This window comes from Cygnus olor, chromosome 5 (assembly GCF_009769625.2).
Source record: "Cygnus olor isolate bCygOlo1 chromosome 5, bCygOlo1.pri.v2, whole genome shotgun sequence".
Taxonomy (NCBI): Eukaryota; Metazoa; Chordata; class Aves; order Anseriformes; family Anatidae; genus Cygnus; species Cygnus olor.
In genome coordinates this window covers 18012139-18038078 of record NC_049173.1, presented here as the reverse complement: position 1 = coordinate 18038078, position 25940 = coordinate 18012139, and the positions used below count along the sequence as shown (strand labels likewise).

Sequence of the window (25940 nt, the reverse complement as noted above, 5' to 3'; positions counted from 1 at the left end):
TCTAAAATAAATTCTATAAACGTACTGTTTTACAGGTTTTATACCAAGTAAAGGTATTGTATTCAAATAGCTTTTTATTAAAGTTGGAATGTATCTCACATCTTCTTGAGCTAACAGAATATATATATATATTTATATCCATTAGCAATTTTTATGTACGTGGAATTCTTTGTATGTGGAATTGGAGCATTGTACTGATTTTACAAAATCCTGCTGGGAGTCTGGAATACAGCATCTCACGATTATTGAGATTCCAAATTATTCCACACTTTTGGCTGCAAATTTCCAAAGGCCTCCATCAGAGTCCTTCCTACTAATTTTAGATTTTAGCCCCTTGTTACAACTTAACTTTCATTCAAGTCATTATTCAAATTTGTCAGAATAAATTTAGAAAACTACAGTTGAGCAACTGACTATAACTTAATTTAGGTTTTTAATAACTCTTACTGATTATGTACATTATGAGAATAAAATTCATGTAACAACAGGCATATATTACAATAGAAAATATATTGCATATATTTTGCAGTCCTCCATTATGGCCTATCCACTACAAATAGTCAAACTTTGTAAAAGCATTAGGGATTATGACGTTAAGGTGCTCAGTGCGGCTGGTGAGAAATGCCATTTTGTAATGAGGAAACTGAGGCACAACCAGCACAGCAATTTTCAGAAGAGTACGCAATAACCTCTGGCATGTATGCAAACTACAGATCCTCTTCCCACTTTTCTTACAAGTCAGTCATTATAAGCATATTCATTGATCTCTGCATGTTAAGATACCCTTAGCATAGCTTTCTAAATCACGAGTCCAGAGAAAAGAAGCCTAAAATGTATCTTGATAGATTTTTATTTAAAAAATCTTCATAAATTCAAAATCATATATGAAGACACAAGTGCAAAACTACTGCAGGGAATTTTATCTAAGCATTACAAGATGAAGCCTTATAAGCAACAGCAAGAACACACTTTCGAGAACTGAGTCAGAGGTAGAAACTATGGGCAAACTGGATTCTTGCTGAAAGAGAGTGGTACTACTTCAAATGTTCATTTTCTAATTGAAATTATTAAAAACCCATGTTAATTCTATGTTGCAAAGTACACTTAAATATATATATATATATATTACTTCGATGTCCTTTTTTTTAAACATTTATATTTAAATTCAATTTCAATTCAGATTTTGAAAATCATATTTCCTTAGGGTAATCTGTATTACATTAAGGCATTCTTACAGAGAAGGTTGCTGCCTATCTTTTCCAGCTAACGTTGCAGGGAAAAAAAAGTCTCCAGAGAATAAAAGAATTTCAATATTTATCCTAACATTCTTTAAATCTGTTTTTCCTCCATCTTTGCTTTTCTCATCTTCTTTATATTCCTGATTATTATATTGTACCATGCCACGCATATGCCTCTTTCCTTTAATTACTTTTCGTACTTACTTGTTCATCCACGTTTTTACTGCTTGTTGCTAAGCAACATGCATAACATTAGGACATACATTCATTTATCTTCGAACATGTTCTACTTCCTATTTGTGTCATTCTTTTCCAATACTTTATCCCATTCAATTCTGCCATTGATTTCCACATTCTTTCATGTCTTGTTCACAGTAACTGGCCTAAAAATACCTATTCAATTTTTAATATAATTCCTAAGCAGCCCATATAGTTTTTAATACTCAATGTTGATGCTCCTCTTTCATTTTTATCACTATCCAATTACAAAAAAATAAAAATAAAAACAGTTGATACAGAAGACATTCCATAGTAAAAAGAAAGGTATCTGTTAACTTCCACAGAGGTATTAAGTCAAGGATAGGAGAGAGAAAGGCTACCAAGAACGGACCCCCTGGAAGGGCAAAAGACCACATGAGTTAGCATCTAAGATTCACCTGGTCTCATTATGTGGCAGGGTCTTGGAGGTAGAGAAAATTGTAAATTAGATGCAGCTATGAAAAAGGAGCTAATGTGGGATTTAAAAAGCAGAATGTCTTGGATAAACCAATTACTTTGGCAATTAGGAAATGGAAAGCTTTGGTCGTGTATCTGTTTCTTTAAGTCTGTACAGAATAGGAAGCAGGTTAAATTTAGTAAACTCTCTCCGAAAGATTTTTAAGACTATATAGACATCACAGGTGTCTTCTTGTAAGAATTCTTATTTACTTTAACAAAAACCAAAAATCTTGGTTATAAACTATTATAGCATATGAAAGAAATTCAACCACCTGCCATTCTTTCTGGTCAAGGAATATTCAAAAACCCAGATGGGTTACAGTAGGGTAAAAAGTGGTTAATAAAATCCTAAGAAATTAGTCTTGCGAAATAACCAAAGCTGCCAGCATCAATCCAATTTTCTCTTTTAGAAAAAAAAATAAGATGAGCAGAAACAAGATATTTAATGTGTACAGAAATAATGAAATCTATCCTCCTATAGATTTCCTACATCTCCCTACCACAATAACCTGATTCCCCAGTGACTTCTCGCTTTACAATACTTCCAAATCTTTTCATGTTTCTCACCCTTTTCCTTTTTCTCGCATAGCTTCCCGTGTGTTTGGCTGAGTAAGAGGCAGTATCTGCCACAGCTGATTGAGGCTATATTTATGTTTAAAAACTACCTATATGTAGGCAGGAAGGAACCAGAATGGTAGATGTTAGTATTGGTCAAAAGTCACAATACGGAATGAGGAGTCAAGGTGTTTGTCTACTTCAGAGTAGGCAGCATTTTGTATTTTTCTTCTAATTTTTGTAATTTTCTTCTATTTTCAGCTAACCTTGTCTTTAAATGTTTCTTGTACGTCAGCATATGTATGATCCCTTTAAAAGGCCTCTGATTAACTTTGCATTAAACTGTGCAATCGAGTGTCCTCTTAAGCCAAAACTGTATTTGAGCACAGACAAAACTTCATCTAGTTTTCCCATTTACTCCAAAAATCTTGCTCCACTCTTTGACTTTCATAGAACTAAAAGATATTAAGAGGGGTGAGGAGGAAGGGAGGAGAAATCAACAGATCCATCAGCATAATTTCTACTAGCATTTTCTTTACTAGATGGTATCATTCATACAACAGCATGATTTAGTCCATGTCAATGTTACACTGACTGCCCTACTTTCTTCAAGTTCTCAATAAATCTATAATGTCAACAAACTTGGCTTAAAATAAAATATCCTATTTTCCCCATCTTGCATATTAGGCTTCTGGGACTTATTTAAAAAGCACAGATGTAAATGGTTTTTGTTGTTGTTTTTTTAACGTATTTCTTTGCAGCCTGTTTAAATGTGTACTTTTCTCCACTGCTGTTCCTGCAAAGTAGGCCCTGCATAAACTGGCCAACAAAGTTCTCCTAGACCATCAGGGACCATAGGCAGCACCAGCCTTGCAAACAAGCCAACCAGATCAGAGAAGCCATATCTCTCTGGTCACCAAAGAATAAAACAGACTGAAAGACAAAAATGTCCAAATTTTACAACCCGTTAGCATGGAGAACAGTTACCATGTAAGAACAGTGCTTTTCAAACCCATTGAATTCTAACTACTAACACTGCCTAGGGGAATTACCAATAGTATTAGTCACTTGACTTCAGAAGCTACAGACACTAAAATTCATACCGTCCTCTGTTATCTTTACGTGTATATGTGACGTATGATCGCTGTTTACTTTCTACCAAATGAAGGACATCAGCAACTGCAAAAGGAAATTTTGCAGAAGAGGCCAACTATGAAAAGCTTCCAGTCCTGAACAGTCATGATTTAAAGCGTGAAAAACAGGAATGAGTCTGTACAAGAGAACTGCTGTGCTGTACACACATAGGAATTTAAGTATAATACACCCTAAAATCTATCTTCAGAAAAAAAAAACAACAACACTTAAGTGAGGACAGGAGAACAAATTAGTTAATTATAGTCTTGTTAATTAAATGCATCAGTGACTCCTTACTGACCTTTTTTACTAGACAACTCCACATCAGACTCCATTTGAAGTGCTTATGAAGCACAGTTTGTCAGCATGAAAAAGCCTGAAGAATTTATTAACCTTCCAACACAAGAAGCCAAGAGGAAAAGAGTAAATCGTTGAGAAAATTCTTTCAAATAAAACTTGAAATGCTCTTTGAATTACACTTTTTTTTCAGAATTGTTAGTTTTTCAATATAGAATTAGTATAAGGAACAAATTATTAGGTTCTTCTACTGGAATAACAGTTGTGCTGAAAAATTCCAGTCATGACGTTATGCATGTTTATGTCTAAATAGATGACCATGCCCCATGTATATTTGCTAACTTAGGGAAAGAATTCACATCACATTTGGCATTGTACTGCATATACCATATTTGTGTTACTTGTGGGAAAAAAGCAGTCGATAAAGACCTACAGAAAGAAGAAGAGAATGTTCTGCCAAGTTTGCTATTTAGAAGTGTGAGACAAACAGCGGAGTATTTATTAGATGAATCAGGAGACACTGAGTTACAGTAGACAAGATGAATCAAAATTATCAAGCAAGAAAACAAGTGTTGCTCATTCACCCATGTCCTACAATTCTTTGATTTCAAAAGTGATTAACAATACTAGAAGTTTATAAACAATGAACAAAGAAAGACACATAAAACACAGTAGGCATGGCACTGGTTAACTAGGAATATCCTAAAAAATAAAATAAATCCTTAACACAAGGTAGTTATAAGAGGATCATTTTTGCTTTGCTAACTGTACTTACCAGTTAAATTACACAGATCACCAATCCATTTCTCAACAGCAAAACTGCATTCTACCTGTGGAATTTGGCTTACTTTCAGCAAGGCTCAAAACTCTCGCAGAAAACAAGACTTCAAATGAAGGAGGACTTGAAATAATTTCTTTACCTGTTTCTGAAGGCTATTTTACAATAGGAAGTGATGCATTACCTTGAGAGGAAGATCTGAATTTGTTCCCCTATGCTTTTTGTGGTGCAAGAAATACGACCTTTGTCTGGAATGTACTCTCCTGCTTGCGAAGTGAACACATATTCTGATGTCCTCTACTTACATAATTCTGACAAAGGGCTTTCAGTAGGCATTCAATCAACTAATTGATTGAAACATCATAATGCTGCAAAATTTTGGTTTTGCTGAAATTGATTTGCAGCTTCCAAATCAATTCTTTCATACTTCCTGTAAGATGCAAATACTTAATCAAACTTTGTAAACACAGCACATTAACTGGTATAAGAGAAGGGAAAAAAACACTACCCTAACTAAATAGGAAGACCTGGTGAGTTCTAGGTTGTTAGAAGAAATTTGCAATTGGGGAAGGAAAAGAGCACGGGAATCTCTTCTTCTGAGCTGCCCAACAGTCTTAGGACATAAGGAATGTGCTTCAAAGCTCTAAAGCCTACTGGCACTATATTATTAACTTGGCAGAAAAGTTCCACAAGAGAAAAAAAACATTTCCTAAGTTGTCAAAAGAATTTTTCAGAAGTTCAGTGTTTGTTAAACACGTGAGAATTGGGAGCAGATTGAATACATCTGTAATACAGATATACATATACATATATACACAGAATATACATAGCATTTTCCATATCAAGACGAAGAGACTGTGTCATGCCAAGTACACCTAGCAGAGGACATAGAGTATTGGTGGTACATCATATGACAAAAGAACCTTCTGCTCATTTTTTCTTGTTTATAACTGTATCCCGCTATAAATGATAATGAAAAGATACCACATCAAGTTACTCAGATGACACGTCACCTGATGATAGAATTGGAAACTGTAAACTTCAACAGCCTTGGCTTGGCTGTGAAAACAAATAAATTAAAATAATTCAGTTAGAAGAGTCTGTGTACAATGCAGAGAATGAAATTACAGCTGTTGCACAATTCTAAGACACAGAGCCTGGATAGGGACAGTTCAAAGTAGAAATGGATCTATGAGTTTCATGTGGGAAACTGTAACCGTTCATATTAGTGAAAAGTTCCAAAAAAGCATGAGAAAATTCCTAGGAAAAAGGTTGCTGTTTTACAGAAACATGGGAATAAAAATAGCCTATCTGACAAATAAGCAATCTCCTCCCCCAGCTCACTGCCTCTCACAGTAGTCATCATCACATTCCAAATAAAAAAATATTATGGAGCACTTTACCCAATAAAAACAGGTGTGTTTTTTTGTTGTTGTTGTTTTTCCTATACCTAGTTAATAACCAACATAGACAAAGAAAGAAAAATAGGAAAAAAATGTGAATTCTTAGGGATGGGGTGGGATGGGATGAAAGAATTAGAAATGAAAGGATTGAGATTCTACAAACCACTTATCAACAGTGTAAGAAAATGCCATGGAAGGTTATTTTTCGAAAGGAAAATACCATTTAGTGTGACTGTTACCTTTAGTATCACTGCTACAGAACAGAAACACAGCTTTAAGAATTCTGAAGCCACAATTTATGATCAGGTCTGAGAGAAGGAAGTCTAGAGTGGGGCAGTGAAGGCCTTTTTGTAGAAAGCTCTTTTCAAACAAAATAGTGACACAAGAGGGTACGTTTCTTCAGGATATGTGGCAGGTAAGTACTGCTCAAAGATGATACTAACAAAGGTTCATAACTGACTAGCATTTTATTGGGAATATCTAAAATTATTCACAATGAGAGGAAACTGAATCCTCTTGACTCCACTGAATCAATGGACTGAATAGAGCTTTCTCTGTACCATCTCACATATGAGATGCTCACATATGCTCTTTCTTATGTTTAGATGCACTGTATTTGTAAGAGAAAAAGCTAGGAAAGGCACGCAGACCCCAGATACACAGAAAGAGATCATTAAAAGAACTGGTAATGAAGTTAACAAAATTTGTTATTCAAATTACCAATAAATACATCAACACTTGGAATTTTTACCTGCAGCACATCAGTGAAGCACCCTCAATCATTCTTTTAGCTATTTTGCTCGATCACTAGATAGTCACAATAGACAATCTTTGCTGGGAGAAAAAAACACCATTTATTGTTATCTTTTAGGATACATCTTCCCTAACATAGCCTCAGGCCTGATGCAGACTACTGAGCACCATGACAATAGTAATCAAACTCCATCTACTGCAGAACAATCTTTTGTTTTGGCACACTGACTTCTTTTTAACCATTCCAGGTTGTGTTCTATGACAGGTGGATACATTTCTGAGCCTTAAGATCATTTTCCAAATCATTAAGGATAGTCAGGTCCATATGTCTGTCTAACTCGATATATGCCACAGTTCTTAAGACTGTGAAGGTTTTGGATGCTCAAAATGTTCTCATTATCCAGAGAAAGAGCTCATTTCTCAAAGATGAAGAGAAGAATTCAGGTTCTGGAATCTGTTGTTTCACACTTGCATTACGATTTGCTCAGCAGTAACTCATAAAGTCTCTGGGAAAGAAATAGTACTTTTGCTAAGTACTTTTGCTAAGTACTACAAGTACTAAGTACTACAAGTACTATATGCTTTTGCTAAGTATAGTGCCTGGTATAATGTGACCCTAGACCTTAACCAACTCCCTCAAGTGATACTGTGACTTCTGAGCTTCTTGTGCTGTAGCAGAAATCTTAGAAGCACTGAATCCTCTGATCCAACCTTATTGTTGAAAGTAGGGCCTTAGATATCCAGGGCCCTGTGAAGCTCAGCATTCAATATTTCCAGGGAGGGAGATTCCACCACTTCTCTGTAATTTAATCCAGTGTTAATTCTTCACAGCAATGAAGATTTTTTTTCCCTATATTCAGACAGAATTTCCCCTTAAGCAACTTGTACACATTACCTCATGTCATGGTACATCCTCGTGCTATACTGGGGTCTTTTTAATGATTGTATGACTTCTGGTACTGAAGAATCCTCTTCTCTAACATCATCAGTGTACCAAAACACAAGACACAGCACGTGTTCAGGGGTATCTGCAATCTTATTTTTTCAAGGATTCCACGATTAAAAGGTGCTCTTTTTATCAAACTTATTTTAAGAGAATTTGCATAATATACAAAATATTTGGAGGAATAAAATCAGTGGCTAAATTTTAAACATAGAGAAATCATCTTAAACTATTTAATCGGGATTTATCACATTATGCCTTTCAAGTTTCTGAGGGAAATATTACAACAAAAGAATCCAATAGATATCAATCTCATTAAGCAAATAATTCTGTGAATAGTTGTACTTTTGATGCATGATTTCCTGCAGATTTGCATCTTATGACTAACTGACTTTAGAGTCTACGATGAAATCTTTGTCTGAGGCTTCTCTGCAGTTAGGCCTTTATTGGGTCTTACTTCCATGTAGACTCTCCAGATAAGATTCAATATCTCGCGTAAATGGCCCTTTCCTCTGCTGGGGGCACTCACATTATCTCTCTCTCCTTCTTTGTTCCTCTATTTTTATGAATTTTGTGGAAATCCAATTATTTATTTGATCTCGGCTCTTTGTGATATTTTGCTGAAACCAACCTGTAGGTTCCAAAGGTATCAGTGAGAAGACGCCCATCATCATGCTAGCCTTAGAAGAAGTCAGTTAAAAACTCACAGAAGTTCTTTTAAAGCTGAAACATGAAGACTTTTATAAACCTAGTCAAATTCAGAAATATAGGGATTGCTGGGAGTCATTTAAATGCTATTATTAATATTTTACTCTTAATTTAAACAAAATACCAAAGATGTAGTAAAAGGTCACTGTGCAGCTACCTCAGAAACAGCACATGATGCCAATTAACATGTGAGTGGTTATTAAATCAAGTTTTAACTTAGTCTGTCACACTAAAAACAAGTGTTGTCACCAGGTATTTTTTAAAGTTGCTATTAATTTAAGCTTTTTTAGAATTCAGTATTACAATATCCTCTTTTTAATTCTGATGCTGATTAGTTTTCTTATAATGCAGCAGAGTTTGTAAGAAAAAAAAAGAACAAAAAAAGAAAACTAAGATAACTGGCTGACAATTTGACACAAGGGCTGTTCCTTTATTATGCTGCAGACAGGCTCATTTTTATTTTTTGTCACACTTTTTTCTACCATAAAGGGACCCTAGACTTTACAAAAACTTCTTTGCTGCAAAGTTGTTGCTATTAATATTACCTGATATTGATTAAAAAAAAAACAAAAACTGGTTTTCAGTCTGACAGCATACATCACAGATCACACTCCAAATACAAGGTGTCATTTATTTTGGTAAAAATCTTTTATTCTCAACTCTGGAGAAAAAAAAAATCTACTTTTATTAAAAAGTATGCTCTGAAAGAGCTTAAGAAACATTTTTGCCTACAGTGTAGAGGTGCAGCTCTAGTTTAAAATGAACAAGAATAGTTGTAATCTAATAGCTGTTTAGTAGTTTACTAATGAGTTTGTCGGGGTCAGTCTTTTTGCCAGTTTCTACCATCCAATGCAATCAAGCAAACTGAACAAATAGAAGCTACTGCTAAAAGACCTGCTTCACAGTTGAAGGTGAGATAAAAAATATCTGTGCTGCTGCTAACCCAGATGTTACTCCTTCAAAAAAAATCAACCTCTGATGTTGTGAATTTGGTCTATTTTATAGCTGACACGCTTTAATATTTTTAATTGTATATCATAGTTTTATCCTATCTGAAAGAAAATGTCTTAAAAGAGAGCCCCGAGGATATTACCAGCTAAGCACTTACGGTGGCATTAGCACATCTTAATAAGCTGTAGTACCATGGATTTAATATCATAACTGACCATGTGCATATTCCTACTCCACAGCAATGCAATACAGTGACTTATTTAAATTTGCTAGTGCAATTGCGTATATTTGTTTGGACATATCCTCAAAATAGAAAAAGCATAATTTTTTAATTTAAATACTATTTTTATTTCACAGGTTTAGCTTTAAAAATATTTTAATATTTATTTTATGCAGTATTTTTTTCTCAAATGAGAAAAAAGTATGCTGAATTATTCAGAATGAATGTGTAAACATGCAGCATTTTGTATGCTGCATGAAACGCTCACGTGCTCTATCTCGAACCTGCAAAAATATGTGTGTGTGATTATTTCAGTTATTTTAGAAGTCCTTGTCTCTTCAGTTATACAGGAAATTCAGTATATGGGAAATTTTACACAAAATTTTCAATTAATTTTCTGAAGGATTAGGAAAATAAACAAACTTGGGTCATGACAGCTAAAAATTTTCTTTAAAATTTTTGTTAGGATGGCCTGGTGTCAGATTTATTTATAGGGAGAGCTCCATACTTTCAGTAGATGTGAAATTATTGTATATCGGTACAAAAGGAACAGTATGCCCAGTTCCTGTTAGATTTAGCTAGACATGATTTTAATAGACAAATGTTAGGATTAATGAAAAATTTGAATTTACAGTAGGATACTGGGTCTGGCTGGGATGGAATTGATTTATATCATAGCAGGCTCTGTGGTGCTGTGTTCTGGATTTGTGACTAAAACAGTGTTGGCAACATACCAGTATTTTGGCTACTGCTGAGCGGTACTTGTCCAGCATCCAGGCTTTCTTTTTCCCACTCTCCCTACCTTGTGAGTAGTCTGGAGGTGGCCAAGAAATTGGGAGAGGACACAGCTGAGACAGCTGACCCAAAATGACCAAAGGGATATTCTGTATATATAGGGGGAATATTTGTGATTGTGGTGTTTATCTTCCCAAGTAACCATTATGTGTGCTGAGGCCCTGCTTTTCAGAAGCAGCTAACACACCTACTGGGAGGAAGTAGTGAATGAATACCTTATTCTTCTCTGCTTGCATGTTCAACTTGGTTTCATTTGTTAGTGTCTTTATCTTAACCCATGAGTTTTCTCACTTTTGCTCCTCTGATTCTCTCCCCCATCCCACTGTGAGAGAAGTGAGCAACTGACTGAGCAGGTGAGTGCTTAGTTGCTGGTCAGGGTCAACCCACCACAAATAGCAAAGTTGTAAGTAACTGGATTACAAAAACAGTAACATATTTACAGATAGGAAAACAAAACACATTATTAATAATTACCAAAAAGATGTATCTATCAATAGGTGTTGTTCAGGATTTTCTACAAAATATTTTCAACCATACATGTTTTCTTGAAAAGTATCAACCCACCAAGGCAGAGCGTGAGACTCATACAGTCTTAACTGTGTGTATCACCTCTGTAATCAATAATCAAACAGGTACTGCCTTGAAAAACAAGAACTTGTGTTAGGATACATCTTCTCAGTATAAAACACATTCAATTTCCTTGCAGTATGGAAGGCTAAGCGTGCTCTAGCGTTTTAATTAGTCCATTCTCTATTGGTTTAACTGGCCAGATTAGGCAAATCCTTTTACACCATTCAAAAAACCACACATCATAAAAAACAATTATTTAAAAAAATCTTGTTAACACTACAATCAACTCATTTCATAATGATCTAACTGGACACAGAAATACAGTAAGTTACAATATTGGAAAAGCAGATTTCCACATCCCATTATTAAGGAGAAACTCTATGATGGAGTCACACAGATCAAATATGGACCAGGAAGAATTGCTGAGAAAAATAATTAAATGAACTGCTTTGTATGAAGTAACTCTCCTGAGATGAGCATTCCTTTTCTTTTCATTATTAGTTACTTACAAAGTGGTATTTCAATGCATACACAGTACTGCTGTGCAGTTATTATAAATATTAGGCCTTACCCTCTACTCTTATGAGTGAGAGATGCAAGACAACATCTTCTGATTTATTTCACAGTCCATACCAGCAAGATCCTTGAGCTCCTAAATAAGTACTATAATCTCTAGACCTGCTCTGCCCGAGGAGAAACTCTTTTACTCCTCCTTTCCCCCGAACATCCTTAGTACCTTTTTAGATTAATTGTGAGGATCTCTTTTTTTTTTTTTTTTTTTCTTCTCCTTCCTTTGGTTTTATATCTCACAAGGGTGAAAGACAGTGGATATTACTACAGCTGTTGCATTCTTCTCCACCTCACAAATGCCAGTTAAGGACAGGTAGGAGAATCTGTTGGCTTATTTTTACTTCATGCCTTCCTGGAATGAGACACTGGTTATAGAAAAACAGTCTTAACTCCAGGCCCTGATAGGAGATAATAAGATGCTGAGACAGGTTCTTTCCACTTTGATGTTCCATCTGGCTTACCATCTTGTCTTACCAGTTTTAGGGCAATAGTTAATTATTTGTGGGCATGGGAAAAGCTTTTAACTGCTGATTTGAAAAAAAATGTATATATACAGATATGCACGGGTAGACAAAAAAAATTGATCTTTTCTATTAGAAATGGCTCTCAGGAGGTAAAGAAAAAGATGTGTGTAGGTGATGAAGTGTGATAATATGAAAGGCTGCAAGACAGTTGCTTAAGAAACAAGAACAACAAAGGAATAAACTACTGCAGGCATCACCAGAGCTGGAATGACATTGTACTGTGTACTACGTTTCCACGGCAACTAGCCATAGGAAGATGAATGTTTCATATTCACCGTGCTCTGCAGTACATGTCTATAAATCAAACTTGCATAAAAGAGCATAAGATTTCTTCTGTGGGGTGGCTCTGAAAACCAGGTTATTTTCTCATTATTATATAATTACATGAAAGAAAAACGAGACAATTAGGTCATTTTTTCGTATGGAAAGTACCAATACACACAGAAGTACTAATATACCTCTAGCGTGCCATCCTATCAATCTAAGAGTACAGCAGCATAAAATGCAGATCACAAACGCCTTCATTTCTTCCTTGAGATCTGCTTTATGCTTGCCAGCTTTAAAAGCTGTAGGAGACTTTTCTGTCCACTTTTGTATTTGAGGACATTTTTCATCGTTTATAGGCTCACTCACATTCACGTGTGATTGGCTGTCAGCTTATTTCTGTTACCACTTCCATTATCAGAGCCTGAGGATTTAGCACACAAATACTGACTTTCTCTAAACAAATGATACAGCTAAGACAAACATTTTCCTAGCAGCCATAATTAATAATATTGTATAATTCTAATTCATATTCGCATTACTTGTTGTTTTTTTTTAGGAATTCAGGTCCTGCTTTAAAAGACATGTTCACTTACACCCAGCAGTTTATCACAAATCATTATTGCAAAGGACGTGTCACATTTCATATCCGTGTTGCAAAATGCAGAACAACAGCATTATTATAATCTGTGCTACCCATTAAAAAGAGGCCCGCCATGAAAGAACAGATCATCACATCATTTACCTCACAAGGTACTTTTGCAACTCAACAAAGAATGTTGAGTTTTCACGGTACGATGGCATTTCAATCAGGTGCACACCAGGTGCATGATAAGCATTTGAGTGTTTTGTTCAATATAAATGCTGTATTAACACAGAAAAAAAGAAATATTACACTACTGTAAACCTAAAATTCAGGCAAGATTAGGGTCAGTTAATAAAATAAACAGAAAATTCAACCACATTTTGTGAAACTTTAGCACCAACTAACTGCAGAATATTACTGACATTTGTAAGAAAACAATCCATCAGGAGAAAGAATATCTATATTAAAACTGTTTTATCAGGAAGAGATGAAAATATATTTGTTCTTATTCCCACGGAATTAAAAGTAAAAAATAAAAATGCCCACTTACTATACTCAGAAACAATGTCGATTTTTTTTTCTTTTATAAAACAGAGCACTTAATACCACCCCATCCTTCAATGCTATTACCAATTCAATACATCTTTATACATTAATAAAATAATATACAGTGTTAAAGTAAAGCAGACATATTAACTGTGTATTTCATAGCTGTGTTCCAGCAAACACAGTACAGTAACAGATCACAAACTCTGTACTGAGTGTGCAAGGCCTGAGGACTAAAACTTGTCAGACTTGGTCTGAGCTTGCTTGACCCGCCCGAAGCTTTTACTTGCTTTATCTCTAACATCAGTTCGTTTAAAAATCAGGTGGCTACGCCTAATTTGTTCTTATGTTTATACAGTATAAACATAGTTTTATAGAGACGGTAGTAACAAGAATTTATTCTATGTAAAATGAAATATTTATGAGTTTAAGATAATGATGTACAGTAGAGAAACACAGACCTGGCTTGATAGCAGAAACCTTCAGAAGTAAGACAGCATAGAGCAGAAGAATATAGGCCTAGGATGTTAAGATGCAGGGCACAAGCTAACACTGGAGGACCAAGACTATAAACAACTCGCCAACAGTCAGTTAAAGAAACGCAGACACAGGAGCTGTACAAAACCAGCTTTACAGATGAGAAAGAGAGCAAAGAAGTATCTAAAATATGTAATATGTGCCATATATAATAAATTTGGATACAACATGGGTTTGCAGACCAATGCATAAAGAGGAAGGTATAAAAGTCTGTCAGCAGACATATTAAAATGACCCTAAGTGCATGATAGCGTGAGAGAAAAGAAATCACCAAAATGAGTACCATACTTCTTGTGAAGAAGTCAGAATAACAGCAATTCGTCATGCCCTGCCCACCTTGAACCTGTCACCACAGAACCAAAAGGGACAGTGAAAGACTTGGAATAATACCAAAAAGGAGTAGATGTTAGGAAATGTGTATAATATATTTAACTGTATTGTTATTGAGATTTTTTTTTTAATAAAGTCTTCTTTAGTTTTATTTTTCTGTAAGTATTAAATTTGTACTAATAATTATTCTTTGACTAGATTGCTACGGTTTCAATTTATTAACAATAATTTTTTGCTTTATGTATCAGGTGCATATCCTGTTAGCCATAACATGGTTTTGAGTGTTAGAGTTGCTGTACAGGTAAGACAGGAACAAGTACATTGATTCTTCTGACAAATACCTATGCCCCAAATATTTCCTCTGGCTTTCTTTTCATACAGTTTTAACCCAATTGTACAATTTAAGGCAAAAGTCTTAGTTCTGTTTCCCTACATAAAGTTCAAGATACACACTGAGAGTTACAAGAAACATCCAAAAGGGGTGTGTATCTGAAAGAGAATTTAGAAGAACTCTCATTCCAAATTACTGTTTTGAAGAGTTCCATGCAGATTTGACCAGTTCAATCCTATGGAAATGTGTATTACACAACACTATTGAACAATTTCTTTCAGGAGTAGCCAAACGAACACGCAAATTTCTGTTTGAAAAACAAATTTTTCTATGTTTCTTTTCCTGTTTCAAACCTCATCCATAAATATGCAATCCCAAGTTGCATTTGCTGGACTGTGTTACTCACTGATTAATATGCTAACATTAGAACTGCTGTTGATTGTGACATGTCTTCTTCCCTAGTTGTATGGTATACTGCAACATTTGTGGTATACTTCTCTTCATTTAATAAATTCATCATGATGATGATTGAAATTCAAAATTGGGAAATTTCATGGAAAACTGCACATAACCTATTTTAAAGATGGTCCTCAGCAAGCTACCTGATGCCATGCCTTCAAAAGTGTAGCACTTCTTTCAATGCCTGAGTTACTACCAAACAAATCATTCATATCACAAAAAGAAAGTTTTACACCTTGCAATGCAATGTTTTCCAAAACACTTTTGAAATAATGCTTACTTGCAACTGCTGCAGTAAGATAAATTATTTTTTTTATGATCCACAAATAACTCTCAAAATTTTATCCTTTCACTCCTCAGCCAAATCTTACAAGATACAGATGCACTAGTTTTAACTCTAATGTTTTCAAGAGACAGCTCCTGAATGCAGATTTCCTGATTACAGGAGCAAAATGTAAAAGTAAATAACTTTAGGTTTCTTAAGAAACAGTTCAGGCAACAATTTACTTCCTGTATTTAATCGTATCTATTATTTTATTGTATGTATCATACATGTTATTTCTATTTATTGTGTTATTTTTATATTAAAGTATATTGTTTACATGTATAATATTCATTATTAAAGGCATTTACATAATAATGTGCTGAAGCCTGTATCTTCAGTTGCACAACAAAATCTAATCATTTCAATTTACTGAAACATATATAACAAAAAGACTGCTAATCAGGAAAAAGGATCTCTCTGTTAGTCTTACCTGAAGGTTTCAGGTACGATTCTTTTAGATAATTTTGGAGAAACAGAATTGAAGGTTTTCTTGAAGTCTTCAAAAGTCAAAAACCCTCTACCTTTTAAATTAAGATTAGACATGAGAAAAATAATACAAATTAACTTAAAAAAAACAACTTCTTAATACAATTATGTTTGCACAGGAGCTAAACAATTTACATTTCTGAAATGATTATACACTTTAAGTTACTGTACTTGCAGAAATATTTTAGGATGGCTACATAATATTGATAAGCAGTTTCAGAAAGATTTTATACTCATAAAGGATTTTAAAATTCCTTTGTGCCAGTGTGAACTGTTTGAAAGTACTACCTACAATAACCACAACTCTCTTATTAAAAATCTTTAATTCTAAAAGTAGACATTTTGAATTGAAAATTCAGACTCGTGAAACTTTGAAAATATATACTCAAATATGTCAAATCATATTTGAAATCTATCATTTTCATTGACATGGCTAGTCACTATGAGCACTGTGTTTCAAAAAAACACACTTTCTTCCATAACACCTTTCTCCTCCAGTTCAATCCTGCTGAAGCTCCTGAAACATACCAGTGATATCAACTGATCAGTCACTTAGGTTATAAATTCACTTCCAGATCCAACTGGAAAATAAAGCACCTTAAACCGTGCTATCACAGATGGTGTGCAGCAGATAGCAAGACAAACAAAAGCACAGTGCTTGAAACAGTTAAGTCCTTTGAAATAACTCACTAAAAATAACACTTCAAAAGCTACTTTCAGTTCACAGCAAAAAGCTGCAGTGAATGCTCATCTGATCATCCCAACATCTGATCTGCCATATGTTTCACTTTCACTTGTTTCAAGGGCCATAGTCCTATCTCAGGTCAGGAAGAACCCAGGGAAGAATCACCTCAATGTCTATTTGCTCAGAGGCTTTTTTCCTTTTTTCAGTTTGGTGATGGGAAATCCTCTTTGCTGTCTAACAGGAACAAAAAAGAATCACCACATCTACTTCACAAAAAGAACTAGAGGAAATTCATGTTGCCTTGGTTTCCCTTCCTTGATCTATCATGAGAAGTGAAAACGATCTACAGCCATCACCAAGGACAGAAATGTCTAAAATATGTGGCATAAATATGAGGGCAACACATGAGTAGGAGTAACAGAGAAATAATGAGAGGTAGTACCAGCAAGCAGGGAGGGTGAGTGGCTAGAGGTTTCTTTCAACAGCTGGAGGAGCTCAGTACAACAGACAACCCAGAGATACCAACTAGAACGTTGCAGCATACTGACCCTGAGTTTATTTAATAGTAATATTATCACCATCTTTGTTACTCTGGTACTTTTTCACTTCATGTGGCAACATCCACGACACCTCACCTTAATCTCTTCTTCTTTCCTTCAGATGTTTTGTTTTGCTTTATTATTTTAGAATTAACAGACAAAATGTTTCAGAGAATAAACTTACTTTGCACATCAAAAGCTGTGAATATTTGCCTTGTTTCAGTTGTATAGTTGTGCAGCTTTCCTTGCGCTCATGAGATCTAAAAAATTTTCAAATAATATACCTGGAAAAATGGAAATAAATCTCCTTGAAAAATGTCAGTTTTATTTTTTCCCCTTTAAAATATGTATTACTATGGTCTAATAATTACGATTCATTTTAATTACACGAATAAATACAGAAATAAAAATGGAAATAAATGTCTTCAAAGTTGGCTCATACAAACATTTCAACGTCTTTTTTAATTTCTTATGTATTTTCTGTATTTGACTATAATGCAGCTGTTTACTTCTACTAAGTTCTTGTAATCTGTCATCTCATCTTTCCTTGAACTGGAAGGAAACATGGACTTTTCTCAGTCCAAAGCACTTGCATGCCATGGATAAAGTTCCATAGATGCTGCATAAACAATGTATCTGGCATCATTCCCGGCACTGAGAGAACTCTGAAATAACCAGATATAGATTCCTATGACAGCCACACTAAAATTGAGCGTAAGCATGGATTGTTTATTCCTCCTGTGTACTATATTGAAGTCTTTACTTGTAAATTTATCTTATCCTTTTAATGAATGAAAACTGAAAGAAATTTAAAAAGCAAACCTACTTTGCAAGTACTGTTTGAATTGACCGTTTGTTCTAAAATCGAACTAAAACATAAAATTCAGGAACAAAATTCCGCCCTCCAAACTTTAGGCCTCCTCATGAAATATGCAGATATGGGCATATAAAAATTTCTGCAATACATTTTTTGACAAACAAAACAACACTTCAGTTCAAAATTCAAACGCAGTCTAATATTTTTCTCATATCCTTCTTATATATGCTTTATGCTCATTTTTAACAACTTAATTTTCATAAGAAGGTGACATGACTGTATTCTGCAGGATTTTTTAATTCATTTTTTTTAATCTAATAACATAACAAAAGCTCTGCACTTCTCTTTCTTTTGATTCATTCAGATTCTATTCTTTCTGCAGTGCCTCAAAAGCACAGCTCCTTCAGCTCCACCTGCCGTCTCAATTCAAATCTTAGACTCCAAGCCTATGGCTTTCTGGTGTTTCTTCCCTTATTTCTTCTTGAAAAATCATACATTAAGAACTATTATAGTCTCAGTTTGCAGGATTACAAAGACATGCTGATTTCAACTGCTAGGCTCTGTACATGCACAATTTCTTTAATAACAGAGGTTGCCTAAACATACTGAACTTGCCTGCATGAACAGCTTTCCATTCAATTGGATAACTATGGAAGTGAAACCATAAAAAGCAATATGAGATTTCCATCCATTTATTTTTTTTCTCTTTCAGAGTAACATACAAGCCCAGAAAATTATAGTATACAATTTTCCTTTTATAGAATGACTCCTATAATAGAGTGCCGCCTATTCATTGATCTTGAAAGTTGGCAATTTATGTGCTACTATAGCAGGCTGTAAAGCTATCTCAAACCCACAGAAAGGTCATGTTAATGGAATATTCAAACCATTTAGACATTGACAAATCCATAGTCTATCTTTATGTATTTATTCGCTTATTTTGGTTCAGGCATTCATGTGTGGGTTTTATCTTGAAAAAATCCAAGTTAAATCTTTATTATCTATTTTTGCTTAAACTAAAAATTTGAAAGTAAGGGTGTGATTTAATGAACACAGGTTTTGGCATCAATACAGAATACAGACACACAGCCCTCACAACACCCTTCAAATGTATTGATACAAATTCTTGTGGGCCATGTGGTGAATTGGATGAGGGAACTTCTTGATGTAATCAACCATTTCTTTCACTACTTTTATTTTTTACAAGAATCTGTACAATCTCTATAATCTCTACAATTTGCCGCTTTGCTCCACTGGCACAACTGATAGGGTTGAGGACCAGAGGGAAAAAAAAAAAAGGCAGAACTATATGAATGGGGGTGTTGTTAGAGAAAGAAACACTTATTGAACTGTGCTGTAAGACTTGTGTGTTTGCTCAGGTGAACAGTGGAACAGTATCAAAAAAATATATTTTTTAATGAATTTTTTTTCATAACTTACCAACTCAAACACCAATATTTCAATTATTTTTCTCTGTCACTGATCCATATAATATTAAGAAATGCTACTTTGAGAAGCAAGTGAATTCCAAGTTAAATTTAACACATAAGCACTAAAAATATTCCAAAACTAAGTGAAATCCTATAATCCTCTTTAATAGCTACGGTCAGCTCCTTTATCATTAATCAACCTCAGGTTTTTCAGAACTCTAGAGACCAAGCTTCAGATTTTTATTTTATTTTTTAAAATTTATGAATGAAAAATGAGTGGAGATCATTGACTGATTAGTGTTTGTATATTACCTGAATTTTCTGGTTTCACAGAAGACATTACTGCATCCTCCTCCACCCAGAATAAAGAAGATATAACACAGTGGTTTTCTACAGAAGTGATAAATCTGAATGATTCCTGTATGATTTCCATTTTATATCAACAGTATATGACTTCTCTAAATGTTGATGTCATAGTAATACATATTGTACTACAGTGTTATCATCTATGCCATTTAAGAAAAGATTTTAAGCTAAGATTTTAAAGCTAAATGACCTGATGAAGACAAAAAGACTGACTTTTCAGAACTGTATTAGAAACTGACTGAGAGATTACTGGCAAACGTGTTTGAACAATTTAAGGAACAAAAAGGGAGTGCATGTCTAAAAAAGCACAGACATCCACTTTGGGCTGTATCTATACTGCTTTTTAGCATGACTGTGTTCATGAATCCAAGCTCCTGCATCTATACTATTAGAATAGCAGACTGCACATACTTGCAGCACTGAAACATTTCAATGGGGGTAGATGAGACTTTGGCAGCTTTCTAAGTACAGTCCATTCTGGAGAACGGACAAGCCAAACATGCTGCGACCAGTTAACCTAAGCTTATAGTCCATTTGGCCTGCAATACTTTTCACAGCCTGTGTTGGGCAAATAGACGTGGGAGTCCTTTTCAGGAAGCTTTAATAAGATGTGCCAGAAGAGCAGCTGGAGTTAGTGAGCAGCCCTGAGCTCAGATTGCCTTTCTGTACTCTGGATGCCAAGGTGTCCTGCTGTTGGCTTCTTGATCAGCAGCAGATGCTCAGCTACAGGTGTCCTGATGTGAAGGTATGGAGTTCGGTCAGGGAAAACAGTGGGTGTTTTTTTGGACACTGGACACCCAGGCACAGTGTAGAGTTCTTTTAGTTAGATCTGAGTGTAACATGTAGTATGGTGAGTGAAACTTCAGCTTGGAAAACAAAATGCTTTCATGGCTACTATTCCTGCAGTACCCTCTTTTCATTTGAAATAATGCCTGAATGTGCAGTTAGCTAGCTGAATGGGTGTTGAAACATGGCAGCACCTTAGATCAGTTAAAATATTCTGGGGGAAAAGAGTATGACTGAACCAAGCATTCAGAGATAAAAAACAAGTATTATGTCACCCAAGCATGACCCTCAAAATGCTACTAGTTACCAGAAACGATGATTCCTATGTGCTGATAAATATATCAGATGTACATTTAGTATCAGTCAAAAAATCAGGCTCGCCTCTTTCCATTTTCAAATATTCCTAGTTACCTGTCTCAGAAGGCTTAACTTTAACAGTAGACAGCTCAGAATCTCTTTGAATAAGCACACAATTACAGTATTTTATAAAAAATAAAATAGAATTTTGTTAAATTATAATGAATGATTTTGAAAAAGCAAGTGAAGTATGAATGTGATTCTTATTTTTAGGTCCTACTTCCTCCAGTAAAGAGTTCATTGCTGACATCTTGTGGGTAACGTTAGAATAACTTTTAATTTATAGAATAAACGAAAACATGACCAGAAAAGATGAAGCAACAATTTACTAAAAATGTGGTTGGTTGATTGCAGTTAATGATGCTAAATAAATGCTATTTCTATTGAAAAGAATTACATTAGTATGAAGCGTAGTTGAGTAAACAGTTTTGCCTCAACTTAACAAGTAACATATGCACACCATTCCCTTTTTCTTGGAAAAGCTGTTGGAAGTACTCTACTTGTCAGGGCTATTCTTTGTGACTTCTAAAGAAATATAAGGGCTGTTATTTAGTCCCTGATTTCAATCATTTTGACAATAAGGTAAGATGCACAATAATATACTCAAGAACTGGATACTAACAAACAATTTTTAGGGCCATGACCTGCATTTGGTTCCTATCTGGTGCACGGAAAAAATTATGTTTGTCACGAGTATATTAAAGACAACCAAAATGTTGCAGAGAACACTCACAATGCATAGCCATCAGCAAAAAGCATGGCACAGCCATGAACCATAGTTAACCGTAGATAGCGAAAGGCACAAAGAGAAGTACCCGCCTACCCAGGGCTTTTAGTGTTTTACATTAAGCAGTTTCTAGATAAAGAGCAACAGTTGCTGGAACTGTGACCACTTAAGGAGCTAGCAAAACCACTAGAGGACAGAATCACACCTGGAACAAGTGTTTTTAATTAATTTTTGTGCAGCTGCACAGACAGAATAGTTTACAGCCAGGTGGTCATAGCACTGTCTAGAGACATAGCAGGTGTAACTTGGCACCTTTACAAGAAGAAATAACTAAACCTACACCTCATTTCTTCCTGGGAGTCCTCCACTTCTATTCTCTTCCTATAAAGGAGCCATCAGTGACTTATGCACAGAAACTCCTCTTGTTTGAATGCCTTAATCAAGCTTTGAGTATTCCTACTGGAAGAAACATTCAGAGAATATAACAGAAGAAGAGCTAATTTTAACACAGATGTAAGAACAGACAGTGGAATATAGATAAGGGGAAAGTGAGCATTTTCAGATTCAGAATCCAGCAGTTAAGGCTCACTTTAGAAGCCTAAATTATTTTTAGATCTGACCCTAGCTCTCTGGGAAAATATTTACTCATAGTTGAAATGTATCAGAGATGATTGCTTTCACAGTTAAATAAAACATTTCTATGGTTTTTACATTAACTGATCATATACAAGATTTTATCTATGACCTTGTTAGGCTATTTTCTGAAAATACGTACGTGAAGAAAAAAGAAATACATAATTATTCACAAGTAACCCCTTGAATATTGCTGACGCTGCAGAAGAAAGATGAATCATAATTTCTATGCTAAATATATATGATAACATACTGGTCAAGCTTGCATTGTCATGGCATGAGAAAGACAAACTCATTGATATACATGTATTTATTTCAAAGTACTGTATGTGTTCTTTACATTCTTTTTGAGATCACTTACAGTACTAGAGTAGAAATGTAATTTCCAGAACTGCATTAAGCCATACAATTTATCGTGTACCTTCCTATGAGTATGGAGTACTCAACACATGGTTTCTCTCAATAAACCTTTTTTTTGTTAAGATTTTCATACAGAGGAAGATATATATTAGAGAAGTCAAGATTAAACACGTCCAACTTTCACTTGAATCCAAAAATAGGTGTTTTGGAGAATACCAGTTTATTACTAAGATATACACATCTTCACATCTAGTGAAACTACTGAGTAAAGAAATGGAGTGTACCACTAATAAAACACAATAATTTTGACTTAATCTCTTGATCAATAAATACAATGCATCCCTCTGCTCATCACAGTCTACAGGATACCTTCTCAGTAGGAAAGTGCTTTATTATTTTCTTTTGAAATAAATATCCCCAGATAACAAAATCACTTTAAAAATCTATAGGTGTTTCTGTTTACCCCAATTAAATTGTACAGACCCTTCAGGAAACAGTGTTCTCAGTAGTAAGACATCTATATATGCTGGATCTTACATAGACCGGATTTTCAAAACATAAAAGAAAAAAGTATATATACCTTTGAGGGCTTGTAACCAAACAACAGTACTCCTGCAACTTTAAAGTCCTCTCTGCTTAAACAGCCTTTGTTATCTTCATCACACACTTCAAAAACCTGCAGAAAGAAATTGATTTGGGTTAAAAACCAATAAACCTGACCAATTTTTTTTTTACTTAGAATAATTGTTACGGGAAAAATAAAATAGTTCACTTAGTTCACTTGCTGAATGAACTATGCTATTAAAAAAAAAAAAAAAAAGTGAAGATTAGTCCCATCTCTGTCAGAACTCTGTTATGGTACCTGAAGGACTAAAAGTAGTCAATTTAATTTAAAATTTTTGTTGAAATAAATTTTCCTTATTCTTTATGTGCTTAATAAAAGCCTTTTTGTAAACTTAGAAGATATTGGTACAGACTTCTAGAAACCAAACCATATTAAATTTGTTTCAGTAGGATGTTTTGTCTTGAAATACGCATGCATGCTTAATTTCTCACTGAAGTTCCTGTATAGACAGGAACTATAGGACTGAGAGACTGGAACACAAGCGTAGTTAGGAGCCATCAAATTTTCTGAAGAACTTTTAGAAAAAAAAATACTGTTTCCATATTCTATGCTTAGCTAAGAGATTAAGCACAAAACGTGTAGAAACGTACTCTGCATTTTTCCTAAGAGCTTTTCCCCCAGAAGAGCTTCAGATAGGGTTGATAATAATACATTGGATCTTCTGGTACTGAAAGATATAACCATAAGTTGTTTGGGGAAGAAATACCACACACAGTATTACATTTGAAGTCTGTAGAAAAGTCTTAGTAAAATTACCTAAACGAGTTGAAACTTCACTACTATTTTTCTAACCGTAGCTTGCTGATTTTATTACATGCGGATAAAAGACACTTGCATTATTTGTTAACTGCAGTCACAAGCCTGTAATAAATTAGAATAATGAGAGACAAACGCTTGGACAGTTCATTTCGTTAGATGGAGCACGCTTTGATGTGGTCCAGGCTCTCACTTTGATTAATTTTACACCTGCTTTCCTCCCACTCCCTCCTTGAAGTCGCCGTGCAGTTATCTCATTAGCAGGGCACTTCAGCTGCAGTAATTAACACCGAGCTGAAGGAATGATTATGCAAATCCCGCACCTGCCCTAAGCCGGCACGGAGCTCAAATGACGATTTATGAGGTTAATTCAGCTGGCTGGGACGTGCCCGGTTTGTGGGGTGGGCAGCACCAGGGGCCACGGCTGAGGTGGGAAGGGCCCTCGGGGGCTCCCGGCGGGGCTGACAAGGGGCATAGCACCTCCAGTGGGCTGGGGCCAGGCTTCTTCCTCATCTTCTATCTCCTCCGTCTTCTCGTCCTCCTCCTCCTCTCAGGCCCAGGCGCTAGGGCCCGGGGGAAGCCACCGCGCTCCCGGAACGGGAAGGGGCGGGCGGTGGCTGTGAGGCGCCGCGGCCGGTGTCGGGGTGAGCGAGGCTGTGGGGGTCTGTGAGGGTCTGCGTGGTGCGGGGACGTCTCCTCCTACATCCTAAATGCGTCCTGGGGAGCGCCCCTATTCCGTCCCCTTTTCCACGTGTGGGTTTCCCCCTTCGCCGTTTCTTGCTTGGCAGCCGCTGCCGTTCCCGCCTTTCTTTGTGTTCTGGGGAGTGGGGCAAGCAAGCCAGGTACGAGGTTAGGAATTATGCGAGCTTTCTGCCAAATAAAAACAAAACAAAGGTCGTGGTAACAGGCCGGTGGAGGCTAGGAAGGGAAACAGCCTTGAGCACAGCAGAAATGCACGATTTCTCTTCTTAATTCCTAGGACCATGCTTCAGGAAGGTGCGCACGGAAAATGGACAGTTTCGAGCAGTGATGAGAGTACTGAAGAGAACTCGGACAGTGAGAAGCCGTCCACATCTTCGCTGCTGAGCGCCGCACAGGGCAAAGCGAGCGGGCCCCAGTACCCCTGCTCCGAAGCCAGGAAGGCTGCTCACAAGAGAAAAGCTTCTCCGGTGAAGTTCAGTGATAAAAGTCTTGCTCCAGAAACACCTCCAGCAGAAAAACAGAGAGCGGGCCAAGAAGTCTTAGGCTGGTGTCTTTCCAGTAGTGACGAAGAGCCCGAAGACCGAGAAAAGAGTGCCCCCAGAGAAAGGCTGAAAGAAGAGAAGTGTGATGCACCCGAAGAGCCACCTCCGAATCATAGCAAAGATGAGCGGTTGGGGAATCATAAAGCAGAGGACTATAACGAAGCACCTAGCAAAGCCCAGGATACCTGGGATTTGTTGAACGGAGGGAACCCTTTCAGGTTTTTTCTCACTAAAGTCACAGGAATTGAACAGAGATATAATTCTGGAGCCCTGCACATAAAAGGTGAGCGAGTGGCTTTTGTGGAAGTGGGCTTTTTGGGGGTGCTTATGTGCATGAGAAAATTCCTTATAGTCTGTGGGTATTTTTAAATGCCCAAATCCCTTGTTGTAACTGAGGCTTCATATTCTGAATGTGAATGTTGTAGGAATTGGTTCTGTTACCTGCCTTTTGTGCTTGTATTTATGCTGCCAAGTGGTTTGGACCTACTAATTCACTGTTACTTGATACAGCAGAAGGTACCACTAGTGGGTTTTTGTGGCTAGGGTACCAGTTTCAGTACAACTGGAAGTGAACATAAGTCAAAATAGAGCAGTT

The 25940-nt window shown here is 35.8% G+C and overlaps 2 protein-coding genes across 5 annotated transcripts in view; one reads left to right on the top strand and one right to left on the bottom strand.

Moving 5' to 3' along the window:
- The window catches only part of EFCAB11 (EF-hand calcium binding domain 11), a 60742-nt gene extending 36054 nt beyond the window's left edge, over positions 1 to 24688 (bottom strand). The window contains 6 exon segments of the mRNA XM_040558344.1: positions 15965 to 16055; positions 17429 to 17466; positions 17468 to 17528; positions 19804 to 19850; positions 23302 to 23396; positions 24582 to 24688. Of these exon segments, the coding sequence (XP_040414278.1) occupies positions 15965 to 16055; positions 17429 to 17466; positions 17468 to 17528; positions 19804 to 19850; positions 23302 to 23396; positions 24582 to 24614 (365 nt within the window). The 5' untranslated portion in view covers positions 24615 to 24688.
- The window catches only part of TDP1 (tyrosyl-DNA phosphodiesterase 1), a 44505-nt gene continuing 42929 nt past the window's right edge, over positions 24365 to 25940 (top strand). The window contains exons 1-2 of one of the 4 annotated variants that reach the window (XM_040558340.1): positions 24365 to 24465; positions 25081 to 25628. In XM_040558340.1, coding sequence (XP_040414274.1) covers positions 24461 to 24465; positions 25081 to 25628 — 553 coding nt within the window. In that variant the 5' untranslated portion in view covers positions 24365 to 24460. The other 3 variants (XM_040558341.1, XM_040558342.1, XM_040558343.1) reach the window with 3 other exon arrangements.